This window comes from Myotis nattereri (genome assembly GCF_964212035.1).
Source record: "Myotis nattereri genome assembly, chromosome: 4".
In the NCBI taxonomy this organism is placed as follows: Eukaryota; Metazoa; Chordata; class Mammalia; order Chiroptera; family Vespertilionidae; genus Myotis; species Myotis nattereri.
This window is the reverse complement of record NC_138079.1, coordinates 92,695,037-92,715,225: the sequence shown is the minus strand read 5'-3', so window position 1 is coordinate 92,715,225 and position 20,189 is coordinate 92,695,037. Positions and strand designations below refer to the sequence as shown.

Here is a 20,189-nt window from a genome sequence, read left to right as displayed (position 1 = left end):
CCCTGGCACCGCCTCACTGTCACTCTCTGCACCTTCCCCTCCAGTTCAGCCACTCCCGTGGTCCAGTCTCCAAGCACAAACCAACCCTACTCTCACCTCCCCATCCGACTGATCATCACGCCCTGGGGTTGCTCTCCTTCCAACACCCTTGGTGCCTCACTGCAGTCCTGCTGCATTCCCTCTGCCTCCAACTCCCCCCCTTACTCTCCCCCCTCTCCCCCATCCCCCGCCTGGGAAAGAGCTGACCTCAGGATCTATATCCTGCAGCTGCACCCACCCTACCACAAAGCTCCTGTCCCTCCTGGCCCCACTGGTCATCTTTACACTCCGTCCACCCAGAGCAGGCCGCACTCCAATGGAGCCGCAGAGACCCACACGGCGGCCCTTGCCCACTCCTCCAGCCTCCTTGTCAGAGAGCTCACCCCACAGTGTTGTTACCTCACACTTCATTTTTCAGACGGTGATAGTAGAGTTTAAGAGACTTTTCTTAGGACAAGGCTAATCTAATAATTAAGGTCATTAAAGACATTTCTTAAATAGATATCATACAGGATATATACAAGTGGGGAAAACATGAACAAACTCATTTAAGGCAAGTAAAGTCATAATCAAAAATTGCAGAACCTTTAGGCCATTTTGGGGTGGTTTTTTGTTTGTTTTTCTGCAAATGCTTCTCTGTCACTGGCCACTTAGCCCAGAGGATGAGAATTTGCTGCCCGATGGGCCCAGCTTGCTTCCTGCTCTAACCTGGGAGGCAGGGACCCTGCACCAGTCCCTACACCTCCGAAGCCACGCTGGCAACAACTCACTCCCTGTGAAGCAGCCCTCACCTCCGGGCTGATGGGAGGGAGAACTAGGTAAGAGGGTGACTGGCCTGCACCTGCCACACAGCCAGCGCTCCGAATGCCACCTGCTCTAGTCACAGACGTCACTGTCACCACCGTTCTCGGGCCCTCTCACCAATACCTGTGGCATCCCTGAGCAGAATACCGATGAAAAGGAACATCACATTTCAAGGCTGTATATACAGGAAACCATTTTCACTTTGAAAGATGCACTATGAGAAAAACACAGAAAACGCGGTGGGGTCACGGCTGTTTCTGTTCCCTCCTCCTACCTTTGTGTCATTGTCCTTGTTTTGTTTTTCAATAATAAGCCTGCATCACTCTTCTTCCTCTTGTTTTAATGATGAGAGAGGATTCTTCACATTCCTCTGCTTCCCTTTTACCTTCATTTAAGTTGTGCCTATGGGATAGTAACGGCCTGGTGGAGCTTGGAGTAGAAAAGCTTAGCACTGAACTATTAGAAACTTCAGCAGACCACAGTACATCGGAGCACCATGGACAGCGCACGCGGAAGATGAGCCCATAACACAATGTAGGTGGTGGGTTTGCACTTACCTGGGGCCAAGTGTGCCCTCTGCCCTGTGACCTGTTCCGTTTTCCACGGCCAGGACGTCGCTGTGGAAAGCATTCCTGTCCCCGACCCAGTCCTGCCACTTGCTCCCGCAGTCACATCCCAGCAGCCCCCCTGGTTCGGGCCAATCCATGTGATTGAAGCCTCGCTCAGTGGCTCGTGTGGACACTCCCCGCAACACGCAGAGGTGGGCAGCCTCTCTGTCCATTGTCTACTCTGAAAGAAGTTGTCCTTAAGCACTGAGCTCATGCCTGCTGTGGCCTTGCTAAATGCGAGGTCTCGTTGTGGGCTCTGGGGTCACACTGCACATTCAAGACTGGCCTCTGCTCCTTCCTGCTGTGGGGCCCTGGGCAAGTGACCGGCCCTCTCTGCTCTAACGCCCACGTGTGTAAACCTGAGATGACAGTCAACGCACCTTCTTCAAGGCCAGAGCAAAGACTACATGAGAATTTGTATAATTTTTAGCCCCAAACTTGACAAGCAGTGGCCTTCTTTGATCCATCCAAAATAACTAAATCACCTGGTGCCTTTCGGGGTCAGAAAGTGTGGGGACCCAAAGAACTGGACACAGTCCTGCCTTTGGGGAACCCTGTTATTGCCGGAGCCATTTCTGGGTCACATCTGGGTGGTGAAAGTCTTGGGACCCGATCAAACCCCAGGGCAGGAAACAGGAAATGCGGCAGAGGCCTCTTCCATCACCCGCTCGATGGGGATCCCAGAGAAAAACCTCAAAGATGTCAGAGGAGAGACAGAGCAGAGTGGGATCCCCCAGGGGCCCATTGCATGGTCCTGAACCCTGAGTGAGGCCTAGGGGTGAATTCGCCTGGACCAACCTGTCGCCTGCAGCCCTCACAACCAGCCTACGTGGGGTAGGGCCAGGCCGCCCCTCCCACCATGCAGATCTGAGGGCATCAGACAGGTGGCCAGCACTCCTCCATGTCTGCACATTCTGGAGGTAGCACCCTTCTCCAAGGTCTCCAGTCACAAATGTCATCAGAGAGCTTGGTCTCGGGGGACAGTGGCCACACCTCCTACAGATGTGTGAACTGGCTGCAGGCATACTGGAGCATCTGCTGTGCAGGGCTGGCCCCGCAGAGCAGACATTGCCTCAGTGGGGCTCTGGTGCCCGAGGAGTCTGCCCGTTGAGTGTCACTTGTGGAGGAGGTTGGTGGTACGCACGGCCCGGTCCCGCTGTGTCCTATAGCCCAGCCCAGCAGCAGTCGGGGCCTGTGCAACGCCCCCCTCTAAGACACGGAAGGCAGCTCCCAGCAAATGGAATATTGACTGACCTTCGAAAGCCAGTTGGTAAGTGAAATGAAAAGCAGAGCTCCCCCAGCGGCCATTTTCACTGATGAGTGGTTGAGACCATCAGATCGATTCCTCCCGCATGCTGGGACACCATGGCAGTGTGCCCAGGAGGCTCATTAAAAAGAACAGCCATGTCTGGGGCTCCTGGAAGGGGCCACTTCACAGACATGGACTCCCTTGGTGCCTTGCTGGCAGCCAGCAGCAGGGAGAGACTGATCATACCAGCGAGTTTCTGAAATGAGTAGCAGGCTGGCATCTCAGGAGCAGAAGACCTGATGGGGAGGGGCTCACTCCTCATCCCTGTAGGAGAGGGAAGACCCCCCGTGGGGCACGGGCCAGCTCCTGTGACTGACAGTTCCCAGGAGGCTGTAGCTCCTGCAGCCTTCTAGCTGAGGGCCAGGTGCAGTGCCGGCCACAGGGAAGTGATGGCCCCAGAGACGTCCCCACAGCTGGGGAGGCTGGATCTCCTGAGTTGGGGGAAGGAAGCCTCTGCATCACCTTCTCCCTGTCTCCTGCTTATTGATTTGACCTGGGTCTCCAAGACCATCCCCTCATGGACCCCAAAATGGCCCCAACAGCACCAGATTCAAAGGACAAGACTCAGTTATCACCTGGGTGGCTTTCTCAGAGAGGGCCTAAGCCATGCAGCAGGTGCCAGAGCCAAGTTCAGAAGGGGTGAAGGGAGAGGGCGTTCACTAAGAACCCAATGGTGCCATGCGGTCCTGGCATTGAATGTCATCCCTCAGCTTTATCACAAACTCTGCCAGAGAAGAGCCTGTGATATCCTTCTTCCTTTTTATTGGCTTGTGCCATTTTCTAAAACCTCCTTATTGAGATATAATTCACATACTGTATACAATTCACCTACTTAGAGTACACAGATCAATAGGGTTTAGTATATTCACACATGTACACACCGTCGCCATGGTCACTCTTAGTACATCTTCATCACTTCAAAAAGAAACCCCACCCCTTCTGCTCCCCAAACAACCACAAATGTACCTCCTGTCTCTACAGACTTTCACGTGAATGGACTCATTTACTATGTGGACTTCTCAGGCTTAGTACAATATTGTCAAGGTTCATCCCTCTCAGGGTGTTTTTGCCTGGGCCTAAGAATTAAAATATAAAACAGAGTAACAGGGAAAAGCATACAGATATATGTGCTTGTTACATGACACGGGAATCCTCATAAGAAAATGGAGACACAAAGAAATGGTCTCAGCATGTCCCATACCTTCTGCTAAGAGGTACCAGGCTCAGCTCTGGTGGGAGCCGGCCTTGGTTCCCAGCTTGGCCTCTCCCAGCATCTCCAAGCCCAGCACAAGTAGCAACCATCTGCAGATAACTTTGTAGCTCATGCTGGGTGGCCCAGGGCAGGGCACAGGCAGCAGCTGACCTTGGCCTGCATCTCCGGGAGGCCTCAGAGCCAGTGTACCCAGGGGACAGTGACAGCCATGCTGAGGAAGCACCCAATCTCCTCCACAAGTGACACACTGAATGGGCAGAATCACTGGGCACCAGAGCCCCACTGAAGCAATGTCTGCTCCATGGGGCCCACCCCTGCACAGCAGATGCTCCAATGTGGTTGCAGCCAGTTCTCTCAGCTGATTGGCCTGGGGGTAAATCCCTCCCATGGATGTTCCAACAGCAATCAGGACTCAACTACAAAAGGAGGGGCACACCTCAAGTTCCTGGCTCAAGTAACTGAGAAGGCTGTGTCACTGGACCCTATAGGACACCTACTACCTAAGGCCACTCTACTGGACTGGAGACATAGCAGCTCCACCTAATACAAAGAAACAAACACAGGGAGGCAGCCAAAATGAGGAGACAAAAAAAACACACACGTCCCAAATGAGAGAACAGAACAAAACTCCAGAAAAAGAACTAAACACAATGGAGATATGTAATCTACCAGATGCAGAGTTCAAAACACTGGTTATAAGGATGCTCGATGAACTTAGTGAGAACTTGAACAATGAGATAGGAAATATATAAAAACAGACATAGAAAACATAAAAAAGAACCAGTCATAAATGAAGAATACACTAACTGAATTGAAGAATGCATAACAGAGAACCAGCAGTGGAGTAGATGAAGTAGAGGATCAAATCAGCAATTTGGAAGATAAGGAAATGGAAAACACCCAATCAGAACAGCTAGAAGAAAAGAGTCCCCACAAAAATGAGAATAAAGAGTCTCTGGGACAACTTCAAGAGCCAACATTTGCATCATGGAGGGAGAAGAGAGAGAAAACAAGGAATTGAAAACCTATTTGAAAAAATAATGACTTCAAACTTCCTTAACCTGATAAAAGAAATAGACTTACAAATACAGGAAGCGCAGAGAGTCCCAAACAAGATGATCCCAAAGAGGCCCACACCTGACACATCATAATTAAAATGCCAAAGGTTACAGATGAAGAGAGAATCTTAAACGCAACAAGAGAAAAGCGTTAGTTACCTACAAGGGTGTACCCATACGACTGTCAGCTGATTCTCAACAGAAACTTTGTGGGCAAGAAGGGAGTGGCAAGAAATATTCAAAGTGATAAAAAGCAGGACCTACAACCAAAATCACTCTACCCAGCAAAGCTATCATTTAGAATTGAAGGCCAGATAAAGAGCTTCACAGACAAGAAAAAGCTAAAGGAGTTCATCACCACCAAACTAGTATTATGTGAAATGTTAAAGAATCTTCTTTAAAAAAAAAGATTTTAAAATATGAATAATAAAATAACAATACGTACATCAATAATTACTTTAAATGCAAATTGAATACATATTACAAAAGACATAAGGTAGCTTAATAACAAAACAAGAGCCTTCAAAACAAGAACCTTCCATATGCTGTCCACAGAACACTTCAGATAGAAAGACACCCATAAACTGAAAGGGATGGATGGTAAAAGATATCTCGTGAAAATGAAAATGAATAAATAAGCTGGGGTACCAATGTCTATACCAGACAAAATAGACTTTAAACAAAGGCTGTAATAAGGGATAAAGAAGGACCCTGCAAGCCCACTTCTGGGTATTTAAAAAACCCAAAACAGTAAAAAAAAAAAAGACGCACAGCCATCTGTTCATTGCAGCATTATTTACAAGAGCCAAGATATGGGAGCAACCTCAGTAAAGAAGTGGCGCATATACGCAATGAATGTGACTCAGCCATTTAAAAAGAATGAAATCGCCGCCTGCAACAACATGGATGGACCTGGAGAGTATTGGCTGAGGGAAATAAGTCAGACAGAGGAAGACATGCCATAATTCCACTGATATGTGCAATATAAACAATAAATGAGTGAACAAGCAGAACAGAAGCAGACTCACAGATACAGAGACCATTGTGACAGTTGCCAGATGGGAGGGAGCTTGGGGGGATGGGTGAAAAAGGTGAGGGATTAAAGTGCACATTGGAGTTAGTCACAGGGATGGAAAGTACAGCATAGGGAATAGTAATAGTGTAATAACTGTGGTGCCAGGTGGGTACGAGCTTTATCAGGATGATCACACGTTATATAAATGTCTGATCACTGGGGTGTACACCTGAAACTAATATCTAATACTGTATGTCAACTGTAACTGAAAAGTAAAAATTTATTTAAACAAAAACCAAAGCGGCTGCACCCTTTTATACTCGCACCAGCAGATTTCTCCTCGTCCTCACCAGCACTTGCTATTGTGGGACCTATTGAGAGCAGCCCCTAGTGCAGTGGTTCTCAACCTTGGCTGCACATTAGAATCACCTGGGAATCTTTTTAAAATCCTGATTTCTGGGCCTCATCCTCCGGAAATTCTCTTCCTTTGTTATGGGGTGGGGCCACAACATTAGTAACAAACAGAATTTCTAGAGCAGGGGGCCAGTTCACTGTCCCTCAGACCGTTGGAGGGCCGGACTATAGTTTAAAAAAAAAACTATGAACAAATTCCTATGCACACTGCACATATCTTATTTTGAAGTAAAAAAACAAAATGGGAACAAATACAATATTTGTATTTGCATGTGGCCCGTGGGCCGTAGTTTGAGGACCCCTGTTCTAGAGGATGAGGCCCAGAAATCAGGATTTTAAAGAGATTCCCAGGTGATTCTAATGTGCAGCCAAGGTTGAGAACCACTGCCCTAGTAGGTGTGAAGTGGTGTCTGATGACTAATGATGTTGAGTATCTTTTCATATTCTTACTGGTCATTTGTATATCTTCTTTGGAGAAATGGCTATCAAACCCTTTATCCATTTTTAAATTGCCATTTATCTTTTTACTGTGATCTCATCTTACACGTGAGAAATCGAGTCCGGTGGAGCATCAGCGACCTGTCCAGGTAGCTCAGTTCATAACCAACCAAGTCAAAGATTTCTGTCCCCAGCGCCCTGCCCTTTCTACCCCGGGAAGGAGAGGTCACTGTCTCCCAGAGACCCAGGCCAATGGGAGGCGCTCACTCATGCTGGGAAAGCGGAAATGTAAAAAGACGGCCTTTTCCAGCCAAGCTTATTGAAAGTGAGGTATAACTTATGTGGTCAGATTTCCCCTTTTTATTATTATACAGTTCTGTGTGCGTTGGCAAATGCATGGAGTCATGCACCAGCACCAGCCCCATGAGCTGGAAAAGCTTCCTCACCCCAGCATTCCCTAGGGCCCGGCTCTGGACAGCCCCTCTCGCTCTCCACCTGCCCTCGCCCCTGCAGCGTGGCCTTTTCCAGACGTCACAAGTGGAGGCAGACGGTGCAGCCTTGAGCCTGGCTCCTTCCATGGAGCATGATGCCTCTGAGGTGCATCTAACCTGCCCAAAACACACATTGTGAAGAAGACAACACTCCCCCTGCATTTGGGTGGTAAGTGAACCATGGTGATACATTAGAAATGTCTTTTTTTATTGTTTTAATATGTATTAAATCCATGTTTATGGATTTTTACATACAGGCCAAAGGTATTTAAAGACACATCTTGCCTATTACGTGGGGATATGCCGGTGTGGGGAAGCAGGAAGGAGAGCGTAAGAGATGACAGAGGTGGAATCTGGGGACACTGCACATGTCCTCGTCACAGCCCTGGCACAAGGGCCCGGGCCTCAGTCCTGGCCACTTCCCCTGATAAGAATGCTGGGCCCCCACAAGTGGCCTCCCCTTCACACTGACCTGGGGGCCGGGGGAGCTTTCGAGTCACCTAGACAGTGGTTCTGAGATCCTGCCTGAGGCCTGGAGCCCGTCCCGACAGCCTCCTCCGCGTGAAGACAGTGCAGATGGTGAGGAGTGGCCTTTACTCTGAGAGCCTGTGCTGTCTATCACGGCATCGGCGACAGTGCAGATAGGGCAGCTGGGCTGTGGAATGTGTGTCATGTCCTTAGTTGGCAAGTGTGGCACCTAAAGTGGTCGTGCTTATTGGTCATAGAAGTGACCCAGTGACGGGGAAACTGCCCAAGTCTGAATGTCATGAGTTTTGTTCCCATGGAAACGCTGAGCCCTGGCTCACCACTGGCTGAGTGGTCTCACCTCTAGAAAGTGGATCAGCAGAGGGCGTGGACCTCACCTGTCTGCCATCCGTGGCCTTCCTGGCCTAAACACTGCCCTGCATCCAACAGCAGCTCCACCACAGCCCGTCTCTCCTCCTGGGGCCTGTTCCAGGCCGTCCCTCTGCTCGGAAGCCCTTTCCTTCCCTGGTCCTCACTGAGCCCTCCTCGTCCCTCGGTGCTCGGTCCTCCCAGCTCCCTCTGTGCCCAGCGCCGTGCTGGGCTTGTGTGGTCGCTGTGTTCCCTGCCCGCCCCCCAGTCAGATCCCTAGTCTGAGCAGCTTGAAGGCCAGAGCTGAGTCTGTGATCTTCCGAGAGCCCGGCACAAGGTCCAGCCCCGGCCCGGACAGTGCTGGTCAGCAGGCCCGCAGTTCTCTCGCCCTCGTCGCTGACAGGTACATCCTAAGGCTGACTGCCCGCTTGTTCGCCGACATTTCTCCAAACCCCCCACCAAATACCACCTCTCTCCATCTCCGGAGCTCCGCAGCCCTGCTGGGACACAAGACCACCTCGGGTGGATCCAGACCAAGAGGCTGGTTATGTTCCAGAAAGGGCCTCGAAGCCACTCCCCCGGCCGGCGATGGAGGGCGCTGGGGAGGTGGCTCTGGGGAAGAGGGAGTGGGAGGTTTGGGAATTCGCTGTATTTCAGTAGTTTGTAAAGTCTTTGTAAAAAGCCTCTACCAGGTCCCTTGATATGTTGATGGCACGCCACCCAGGTTCCGAAGATTCTGCCAGACTTCCCGTGCTGCCCGCATTCTTGTCAGTTATCTCAGGGCCTCGGAAGAGCCACCACGATTCCTAACGCTAACAGGTTCAAGATGTATGTGCCAACGATACGTGCATGGCAGGCAGGACGGCACCATCCCCATCTCACAGCTCAGAGAACTGAGTCTTGGGAGGGTCGTGCGTCTTCCCAAGGTCCTAACCCGTCTAACGGAAGGAACGCAGGTTTTCTGACTCGGAATATGGAGTTCAATCAATGACTGCGTGGCCTTTGGAAATCCCTTCTGGGGGACAGGGCCTTCCCTGCCTTCCAGACCCCCCTTTCCTGTCTGTAAAATTGGGGCAGAAACAGCGCGGCACTGAGCAGTCAGGAGAGTCGGGAATGCAGTGGTGCTTTGCTCACCAGCTCGGCTCTTGCCCAGCCCCAGAGCCACAAGCCACCGTGTCACAGAAGCACAGGCTGCTGGGGACGAGGCAGCTGCTTTCTCCGTGGCCTGATGCTCCAGCGGCGGGTAAGCCGGCACTGCCCCTCCCTAGGTCTCACCAGGGCTCGAGGCAGGGAGTTGGCACTAACGCAGGCTGTGAGGAGTGAGAATTTAATTTTGAAGACAGAGAAGGTGATGGGATTGGAGGCAGTGGCTGCAGGGCTCCAGTGAGCCTTAGTTAAAAAAAAAATCAATGGCCCTTATTTAAGTCTTTCCTCATCAACCTGAGGTCTTCCCTCTGCCTTGGAACTTCCGGCACATGCCCTGGGCTCTGTGGATGCACCTCAGGCCTGGCCAAGGCTCCTCCCCTTCCTCCATCCCCCAGACCCCTCCCCCACCAGGCTGCACACACCCACCACCTCGTGCCTGCAGGTACTACTCTTAAACCCCAGGAATTTAACATGCACTCTACCCTCTTGGCAAATTTTAAGTGTACCACACATTACTGTTGGCTGTGGGTACCGTGCTATGTGACATCTCTAAAGCTTATTCTTGCTCAACTGAAACCCTGTGGCTGTTGATTAATAACTCCCCACCCTCACCTCTAGTCACCACTACTCCAGCCTTTGATTCTGTGAGTTTGACTCTTAGATACGGTGTTGAGGTGTTTGTCCTTCTGTCACGGGCTCGGTTCACTCAGCACAGTGTCCTCGGAGTTGTCACATGGACTGACTGTCCCACTGTGTGCACACACCACACTTGCTTTATCCACTTGCCCACCCAGGGGTTGGGGGATTTGCGAATCTCAGCTGTTGTGAATTAACGCTGCAGTGAGCAGGGGGGCAGAGATCTCCCTGAGATCCCGATTTCAGTTTTTAGGATAAAACCCAGCAGTGGGATAGCTGGGTCGGAAGGCAGTCCCTTTTGTGAGTTTTGAGGCGCCTCCACACTGTTGGCGAGAGCGGTGGCACCATTTTGCTTTCCCACTGAGTCTGCCACGCCCTCACCAACAGTCGCTGTCCTGTTTTCTACCTGCCAGCCATCCTGACAGGTGTGAGGCAGTATCACTGTGGTTTTGCATTTCTCTGTTTTAAAAATAGGCCAAGGACTTGAATAGATATTTTTTTCCGAAGAAGGCATGCAAATGGCCAACAAATCCATGAAACTATTAGAGGGTTCTTGACCTGGAAAATAAATGTCAGTTTCATGTGGTTTGGCCTCATACGTGCCAATGAGTCCTGTCCCCACTCTCTTCGCTCCAGCTCAGCGCTTTCAACAGCACCAGCCCTGCTCGTCAGCTGCCCTGTCACCCATCACCCACTAGTTATGGACCCGCCACAGCGTCTGCACTCAGCTGGCCCTAGCCAGCTCATCTTCCGGGAGCCTCGGCGCCATCCACTCTCCTGTTCGCGGGAATTATTACAATAGTCCTGCCCACTCACCCAACCCCAATGGGCTTAGCTCCTTGTCACTGCTGCTCTGACCTTTAGACTGAACTGTGCCTGGCACACACCCCCCCCCCCCATTCCAGTCCACCTGGGTACCAGCTGCACTCACTGAGTCAGCCATAGGTGTTTGATAGCCCCAAGGTCAGTCCTGCTTCCAGGGAGGGAAGTCGCTGGGCCCACACAGCCACCACAGGGCTGTAGCCTTGTAGCAAATCTAAAGAGCCCTCTCAGGGCGAACCATCCAACTCCCACTGCCCATCCTTCTCGCCCTTCCCCTCCAGGAAGCCCTCTCACTACCGGTGCTCAGCACCCTGTGTTCCACTGTCACAGTCGGCTCTGGGCCCACCCTGCCTGCTTCCAACGAGGCTGTGGACTCCTCAGACTCCTGTTCGCCTCTGTACACCAGGGCCTCGCATGGCACCTGGCAAAGCCCACAGTTCTGAGTGGTTATTGTCCCAGCTTTTTCCACATAATGCTCACAACCACCCACCTTTGCTATATCAGCAGAGCAAGGAACTAATCTAAGGAAATGCGGCGCGTGGGTTCACTCTCATCCCTGTCCCAGCACTGATCATCGTCCCCATGGGACAGACAAGAGAATGAGTCTCAAAGACAGCAGGGCCATGACTGGATGTGGGCACCTGGCTCAGAGCCCCGTCCTGCCCCCTGCCCCAGGCTGCCTTCCCACACAGCCGGTGCCATTGGTTGAAAAACAAAATGAAGTGGCCACTGTCCTTGGCACCATTGACTTGTGACTCTCCCTCCCCAAAAGCCACTGAGTCAGGCCCAGTGGCTCTGGTCATAGCAAGCAGGGCTCATCCTGCCTGCCTGTCACGCCCAGTGATGGCCAAGGCTTAGGGTCGGGCCCCGTGTGAGGGGGTGGTTTAAAGGACACTTACACGTAAGCCCACCCACACAGGGCGAGGGGACATTCCTTCCAGCATCTTCCACCCGTCCTCTGGGGTGCTTGGGGAGGAAGAGGCATTGGTAACACGGAAAGGAGAAAGGGCCATGTTGTCTCTGGGCCCTCGGTAAATGCCCTTCTGAAGGAGGACCGAGCGGCAAGCAGCTGGACTGGCCGCAGAAATGGCTCTCGGGAGGGGGCCCCCGCCCTGGTCAAGGTCAGATGTTCCCTTCCCTTCCGCGCTCAGAAGGAAAGCACACCCAGGCTCCCAGGCAGCGGGTAACAGCAGAGGGATTCCATCTGTCGTCATACTGAGCTACCGCCCCCAACTCAGCACAAGGGGAGTCTCACTGAGCACAGTGGCCTGTCCCTGGAGAGGCGTGAAAATCAGATTGTCAGAGAGGCGTGAAAATCAGATCGTCATAAACAGAACCGCCCCTAAGGCCAGGGGAGGAACCCTGCGGGGTCACACTTCCTTTTGGGGGTGTCTCATTCCCTCGCTCAGCTGGACTGGGCTTGGATGAGCCGGATCTGCCACCTACTCCCCGGGAGGCCTGGCCCCCGAGCCCAGGGCCCGTCCATAGGTGATTCTCTGCCTGTAGAGCCCAGTGTGGCTCAGGACGCAGCGGAGAGCCCTGGCACGGAGCCCGGGGAAGGAGCGTGAGCTCACCTTAGTTAGGTTTGTTTTTTAAAGTGTTTTGGTCCAGTGAGGTATGTATTATACAGGTCTTTTCTTTATTTCTCATATTTTGTACCAGCTGTAATCTCACCACTTCCTATTCAAATCTCAGTCTGTGCAGTAAAGGAAACCTCAACAAAATGACAAAATGAAATGACAACCTACTGAATGGGAGAAGGCACTCGACAATGATACATCCATTAAGGAGTTAATACCCAAAATACTTACTAGTAAGGAAGTCATATGACTAAACTCCAAAAACAATCTGATTAGAAATGGGCAGAAGACCTGAATAGACATTTCTCCAAAGAGGACACACAGCCAATAGACATAGGAAAAGATGCTCAATGTCACTGACAGGAAATGCAAATTAAGACCACACATTATAACCTCCCACCTGTCAGAATGGCTGCCTTTAATAAATCAACAAACGACAGTGTTGGTGAGGAGGTGGAGAGAAAACCCTTGTGCACTGTTGGTGGAAATGCAGACTGGTGTAGCCACCAAGGAAAATAGTATGGAGGTTCCTCAAAAAATTAAAAATAACACTTCTACATGATCCAGCAACCCCACTTCTGGGTATTTATCTGAAGAAATCGAAAAGACATATGCACCCCTATGTTCATTGCAGCATTATTTGCAATAGCCAAGCTATGGAAACAACCTGAGTGTCCATCAGTAGACAGATAAAGAAGAGATGGTGCGTACATACAAGGGAATATGACTCAGTCATAAGAAAGAATGAAATCTTGCCATCTACAACAGAGATGGAACTAGAGGGCATTGTACTGAGTGAAATAAGTCACAAACAGAAAGTCAAATACCACATGATTTCACTTATATGTGGAATCTACTAGTAAAAAAACAAAATCTATCCTATCTAATAAAAGAGAAACATGGTAATTGGCGTACGACCGCTACCCTTCCCATTGGCTAATCAGCGAGATATGCAAATTAACTGCCAGCCAAGATGGCGGCCGGCAGCCAGGCAGCTTGAAACTAACATGAGGCTTGCTTGCTTCAGTGACGGAGGACTCCAACATTCCCCGCCTGCCTTGCCGGCCTCTGAGCTTGCAGTTTAAGAAACATTGTAACAAATATAGAAGCTAAACAAAACCCCAGAAACCTGCTTTCAGCTGGCCGGGGTCTCAGAGCTGGAGTTATACATTGTTTCGATTATAGAACCGAAACAAACCAGATACCTTCTTTCAGCAGCAGAGGCCTAAGAGCTGGAGCCTCAGAGCTAAAGCTGGCCCAGAATTAAAAAAGAAAAAGAAAAAAAGGAGCGGTTGGGAGCTTCCGTCACCCGCCAGCCTGTAAACAGCCCTCAGCCCCTCACCCAGACTGGCCAGGCACCCCAGTGGGGACCCCCACCCTGAAGGGTATGTGACCAGCTGCAAACAGCCATCATCCCCTCACCCAGGCTGGCCAGGCACCCCAGTAGGGACCCCCACCCTGATCCAGGACACCCTTCAGGGCAAACCAGCCGGCCCCCACCCATGCACCAGGCCTCTATCCTATATAGTAAAAGGGTAATATGCCTCCCAGCACCGGGATCAGCGGAGCCGCAAGGCCTCCCAGCACCGGATCAGCATGACAGGGAGCAGCGCCCAAACCCCCTGATTACCCTGCGGCTCTGTGTGTGACGGGGTGGGGCCATAACCTCCCTATCGGCCCTGCTCTGTTCGTGACAGGGGAGGGCGCCCCAACCCCCTGATCCGCCCTGTTCTGTGTGTGACAGGGGGCGGTGCCCCACATCTCCTATCAGCCCTGCTCTGTGCATGACATGGGGCGGCACCCCAACTCCCCAATCGGTCCTGCTCTGAGCCCGACCAGGGGCTGCACCTAGGGATTGGGCCTGCCCTCTGCCACCCGGGAGCAGGCCTAAGCCAGCAGGTCGTTATCTCCCGAGGGATCCCAGACTGCGAGAGGGCACAGGCCGGGCTGAGGGACCCCCTCTCCCCCCGACTGCACAAATATTTGTGCACCGGGCCTCTAGTATATGTATAAAAGCCTAATATGCAAAGTGTCCCCTTGGGAGTTCGACCCATCGGGAGTTTGATCGCTCACTATGATGCACACAGACCACGATGGGGCAGCGTGGAACAAAGGGAGGCCCCGGCCAGCAGCTGCTAGGAACCTTACCCGTGCACGAATTTTATGCACTGGGCCTCTAGAAAATAGATAAAAACAAACAGCCTCATAGGTACAGAGAACAAAGTAATGGTTGCCAGAGGGGAGGGGACTTGGGAGACTGGGAGAAAAGGTGAAGGGATTAAGATGTACGAATTGCCAGGTATAAAAACAGTCACAGGGATGTTAAGTACAGCACAGGGAATACAGTCGATAATATTGTAATAACTGTGTATGGTGTCAGGTGGCTGTAGACTTATGGGTGAGCACTTCATAAGGCATATACATGTCTAATCACTATGTTTTACACCTCGAACTAATATAATATTGTATGTCAACTATAATTGAAAAGTAAAAAAAGTTAAAAAAAAGAAAGAAAATGCACAGATTAGCAGCACCTAAGCCACCGATGAAATATTTTGCTGTACTTTAAAGTGTTTCAAACCAAAATATTCACAAAGGTTTATTGGAGTAAGGACTGTTCAGTTATACAACGTTAAGAAGTAACGATAATAAGTGCTGGTAAAAAGGAAGGAAAGAAGCATCTGTGCTAGGCAGAATAATGACCCCCAAAATGCCTGAACCCTGCTCCCTGGGACCCGTGAATGTGCCCCTTTCTGTGGCAGAGGGGACCCCACAGCTGTGTCTCGGGGTCTCGGAAGAGGGAGGTTACCCAGGCCCGGTGTGGTCACAGGGTCCTTAGAGGGGGAAGGTCGGGGGTACTGCACTGCGGCTTTGGCGATGGAGACCGCCAGCTGGAGGTGCTGGAAAAGGTGGGGAAACAGATGCACCCTGACTTCCGCCCTGGAAGTCCCATTCTGGTGTCTGCCCTCCAGGACTGTAGGACAGTGCATCACAGCTGTGTGTGTGACACTAAGTGTGTGACAGTAGCCATAGGAGGTCATAGTTCACCAGCCCTGCGCTCACAGCCACAGCCCACCCTCCAAGTGTGCCCTGGGCCCAGACCACTGGCCCTCCAGCCCACCCTCTGCCCAGCACGCAGGAGCCCCTTAAAACAACCAGATTGTGGGCTCCCCGCAGGAGCCTTCAGCTACGCCCTTCACTCCCTGCCCCTCTCGGGGCACTTCCTGCCATCTTCAGGCAGCTGGCCCCTGGGGGGTTCTGGCTGCATTTGTAACCTAAACCTTTATACCATCCTAGAGGCCTGGGGCACGGATTCATGCACCTGTGGGGTCCCTCAGCCTGGCTGCACCTTCTAGCAATCTGGGACCCCTCGGGGGATGTGGGACGGCCAGTTTTGGGATCGGAACCAGCAGTCCAACATCCCCCGAGGGATGTAGTAGTGTGTGAAGCGGCAGGCAGGGAGGAGCCCGAGTCCGTGCTGGGTGCCACACTACTCCCACTCAATCCGGCCCCACTGTGCCTGTCACTGCTGCCGCTCGGTAGTGCCGCCGCAGCATGCTCACCAGCCGTGAGCTCGGCGTCTGGAGACCAGCGGTCAGCCGGGCGGCGCTACCACTGTGGGAACGCACTGACCACCAGGGGGCAGCTCTGTGTTGAGTGTCTGCCCCCTGGTGGTCAGTGCACGTCATAGCGACCTGTCGAATGGTCATTCAGTCATTTAGGCTTTTATATATATAGATGACATGCTAACGCCCCTGTGAGCTCCAGGGCCAGGAGAACCTGCCTTGTCCCCCGTTCCACCCTCCATGCCTTGGACAGCGCTTCCCACTGGGTGTTTGAGAGAGATCCTGGGATGAAGGAAGGCATGAATGTCCTGCAGGGTTTCCCTGTACATGGCAGGGTATGCCCTCCCTAAAAGAGTGTTTTAAGTCCTGTCCTTAGGAACTCACAGATCACAGCATCGCATAGGCCCACTCAGCGGCACCTCCTGTCTGGTCGCCCAGAACTACGATGTCGGCTGTGAGTGCTGCTGCACGTCCCCTCATGTTTTTATCCATGTGTGCACCACTGTCTCCTTTCCCTCCCACGTGAACCCACGACCCTTTTCCCATGCGGAACGCCACGCCTCTGAGGACGGGTGGGAACACGGACTCTGCGCGGTGTCCTGACTGACATCACTACTCCGTGTGCTCCGTTTCCCCCGATCTCCACCTCTCACGTGTTGCTGGAGAAGTACTGTGTTTTCCCTTCCCCCGTCTCATGACGGCCCCGACCACGTGCCCAGGTCACGCACAGGCCAGCGATCTCTCAAGAACCATGCAGCTCCTTCCCTCACGTCTGCAGCTGAGGAGCCCTGTAACCCAGGTCCTCGAATGTTGCTTCTCTGTCTCTTTCTCTACAACCTACTCTTCGGTCTTTTCTGAGGCTCCAGCCGACAGCCGAGCCAGGAGGCCCCGGACCCCACTTGGTTGTAGCTGCGTCCTCATCGCAGGCTCTACGGGTGGGTCAGCACATGCTCTCCTCTGTCGCCTCTTCACCGCCCCGCGCCCCGGGTGTGATAACCAGTCAGTGACCCACTGGGGGGAGGCCCTTATTCGACACTGGCATCTGCCCTGACTGCCCTCTTAGGATGAATTCTCCCAGCCCCTTCGTGTCTGTGCTGTACCTCTCGACTGTGCGTGCAGTGTGTCCACAGCATTCTCTCTTCTCGGACTGGAATGTGCCTTTGCTGGAAGATCAATGAAAAAGGGGTGGAGTGTGGGGAGGGGTGAAGGCCGTGGCTGGTACCTTCTCTCACAGCCTTAAAATACGGTCCAGAGCTGGTGGCCCCACAGCTGTGCTTTGGAAAGAGAGAGTGTACCTAACAGTGCGGCCTCTCAGTGTCTCCGTGTTGCATCAGCAGCCAGCTGGGCAGCAGCTGCCCGTGAGCCCTGCTCCGCCGCCCCGTCCCTGCGCTCCGAGCCCACTTAACCCTTCTCCCCTCTTCTTACAGCGACGCCGCCCCTCCTGGAGAGCCACTGAGCAAGAGCAGCCGGCCCAGGGTGGCCTCCCGCTTCCCCAAGCTGTCCCGCAGCCACCCCAGGGAGACGCGCAATGTGGAGCCCCAGAGCGGCGACCTCTGACCACCATGGACTCCCAGACTCAGCCTCCGTGCTGCGCTGCTGCCTCCCCAGCCACCTGCCCCCAGTCCGGCCACGGCAGCCGGACCTGCCACCTGGAGTGACAGCCACACGCACCGGTGAACCTGAGAGCACACCTTCCACCGGTCACATGGCACCGATTAAACTGGTCAGACATGGACACGTGGGCACCACTCTCCCGGGTCTGCCCGAGCAGCCAGACTTCCTCCTCTCCCTCCAGCCCAGGGGCCGGCGGAGGGCCAGGTGGGCATGGAGCCTCTGGTTCCCTCAGAAACGGCCTCTTGGCTTTTCCCACTGGGAGCTGGAATGACTGTTACAGTCTTTCTCTTTTTCCTGCAACTGCCTGCTGCAGCCTGCGGCCCAGCGGGGGCGGTTTCCTTGCCATTTCACTCCCCACCAGTAGCCATTAGACACGACCCCTTGTTAGCGCCCCATGGCCAGCCTCAGCTCTGCGGCTTCTCCCCCAGGAGACCCCGGGGCCTGTGTGAGAAGGAGCCTATTGGCGATGCTGAACTGTGGTTCCCGGGTGACGCCTGGCTTCTGGGAGGAGCGGCCCCCAGGAAGCCCAAGGCCCCTGATCCGCAGGCACCTTGTAAGGTTTGGGGACCTCCCCCAGCCAGCCATCGGTGGCAACATGGTGCCCCCACGGTGGAGCGCCCTGGGCTGCCCAGGAATCGGTGGCCTCGCCTTCCCAGCCGAGAGGCCTTGGGCTGTGAGAGACTTGGTTCTGCAGAGGCTCTTAGGCCCTCGGCCTGCAGACCTGGCCCCCAAGTTCGTGGGCCACCGCATGGCTCGCTGTGAACTGGGGCGCATGTCCCCCTTGAACAGATCATGGTCATTCCCTAAGACAGACTGGAGGGCACCAGGCCCCTGGACTGATAAAATGAGAGCGTGGCCTCCCCCTGGCTCCCCCCAGCATTCCAAGTCAGACCCTCCCAGGCCAGGGCCGCCGGCTGTGCAGAATCATGGACTTGCCTCTCCCCTGGGCGCAAGCGCTGTGAGGAGGCGGCTGCATTTCTGGGAGATACTAGAAAGCAGGTGCGAGGTTGTTTGTAAAGAGACTGCGCCGGGATGAGTGAAACCTGAGGACAGATCCATAGGGAACTGGATGACGAACCTGTGAAGGATGGTCAGTGGAGCTCACCACCTACGCGTCCCGGAGCCCTCAGCTCCACTCAGACCTCGGGGGCCCCAGGCGGGCTGTCTCTGGGAGGAAACCCTGTGCAGGGTAGTAAAGGTGCCCATGGACAGGAGAGTCGCCTCCTGTGTACAGCCGCACAGCCCGCAGAGCTATAGGCCTGATCCCTTCTGGGGACAGCCAGGTGGGCCGAGGGCCTGTTCTCAGGGCTGCAGGAGTGAGTGGCAGGGGACCCTGCGGTCAGTCCAGGGTCAACCTCCTTCGTTTTAACTCCCAGCCCCACTGCACCCCGGCCCCTGCGGCTGCTCTGGACAGAGCCGCCCTCCGAAATGGGCAGGTGCCCCACTCCAGCTGCCCCGCGCCACACGCTGTCTGCTCCACCTCCGTCGCCGTGACGGAGCCGAGAGACCTTCCAGCATTGCCGTCTGGACAGCGGAGCCCGCTCCCCGACGTCTCTCCTTCTGGTCGTGTCAGCACCCACCTCAGCGGCCCCACCCGGCACCTGCCCCGAAACACGTCCGCATGCGATCCTCCAGGACCCTGCTCCCACCGCCAGGCGGACAGGTGCTCAGCCTGTACTCAAACAGGAGAAACCCTGCCTCCCATCTTCCGAAGCTGACTTTTTCATGGAAAACTCGCCCTGCTCTCCCACTGGTTGTAAAAGCACATTCCTAGGGCCACACGGGAACTTCGCTGCTTGCTCGTTATACCCTGTTTTGTGATCATGCAGAAACCCTGGAATCACCTTTAACATACAGACACCCCGAATTTTAGCTCAGATATGCATGTGACATGCACATTACAGCAACTCCTCAGAGCCTTAACTTTGGAAACAGACTGTTCTGCAGTGATTTAGTCCACTCAGCTGCTGTGCGTGTGGAAGGAGGGACTTCCCTGTTCCCAGAGCAGGAAGACAGACCCCGGACCCAGCCAGGTGCACAGATGCCAGCCCCTCGGGACTTTCCCCTGCCCTTCAACCTGGATCCACTTCCGAGGGCAGGCTGCCGACCTCCCTGCACACACCCCCCAGCCCACACCCCCCAGCCCGTGACCATCCGCAGAAAGGACGGCCCGCAGTCGACCTACAGTCTCCATGCCCAGCACCCATCCCCGGCACACGGCTCCCTGAGGGACAGGCAGTCCCTTGCAATGCGCCTAGCCGCAGTTAGAACAGCCAGCGTTTGTCCAGTCGGGCCCTGGGGGAGGAGGTGGCTCTCCCGTCCACAGTGGTACCTTTAAACCCAACAGCTAGGCACATTGGGGTCACCTGGTTACAGACGGGGTCACCTGACTGAGGAGTGAAGACAAGATACCATTGTGTGAAATCTAGCAGGAGGCGCCAGCGGCGGGAGGGGGGGTGTGGGCGCGCCTAATCATAGCGCTCGGCTCTGCCCCGGCTGGGAGCGTATTAAGATGAGTCCTTTGATAACCACTGGAATTTACCAGGGTGGCAGGTTGTGTGTTGTGCCTGTAACAAAACAGGCAATCAAAGCTGTTCACGTC

General features: G+C 53.6%; 1 protein-coding gene across 1 annotated transcript in view; it reads left to right on the top strand.

Annotated features, from left to right (window-relative positions):
• SNX29 (sorting nexin 29) overlaps nt 1-19,506 on the top strand; it is a 447,929-nt gene extending 428,423 nt beyond the window's left edge. Inside the window, exon 21 of the mRNA XM_081089509.1 lies at nt 17,401-19,506. Within this exon, the coding sequence (XP_080945635.1) occupies nt 17,401-17,530 (130 nt within the window). The 3' untranslated portion in view covers nt 17,531-19,506. The remainder of the gene's footprint in view (nt 1-17,400) is intronic.
• The last annotated feature ends 683 nt before the right edge of the window (nt 19,507-20,189 follow it).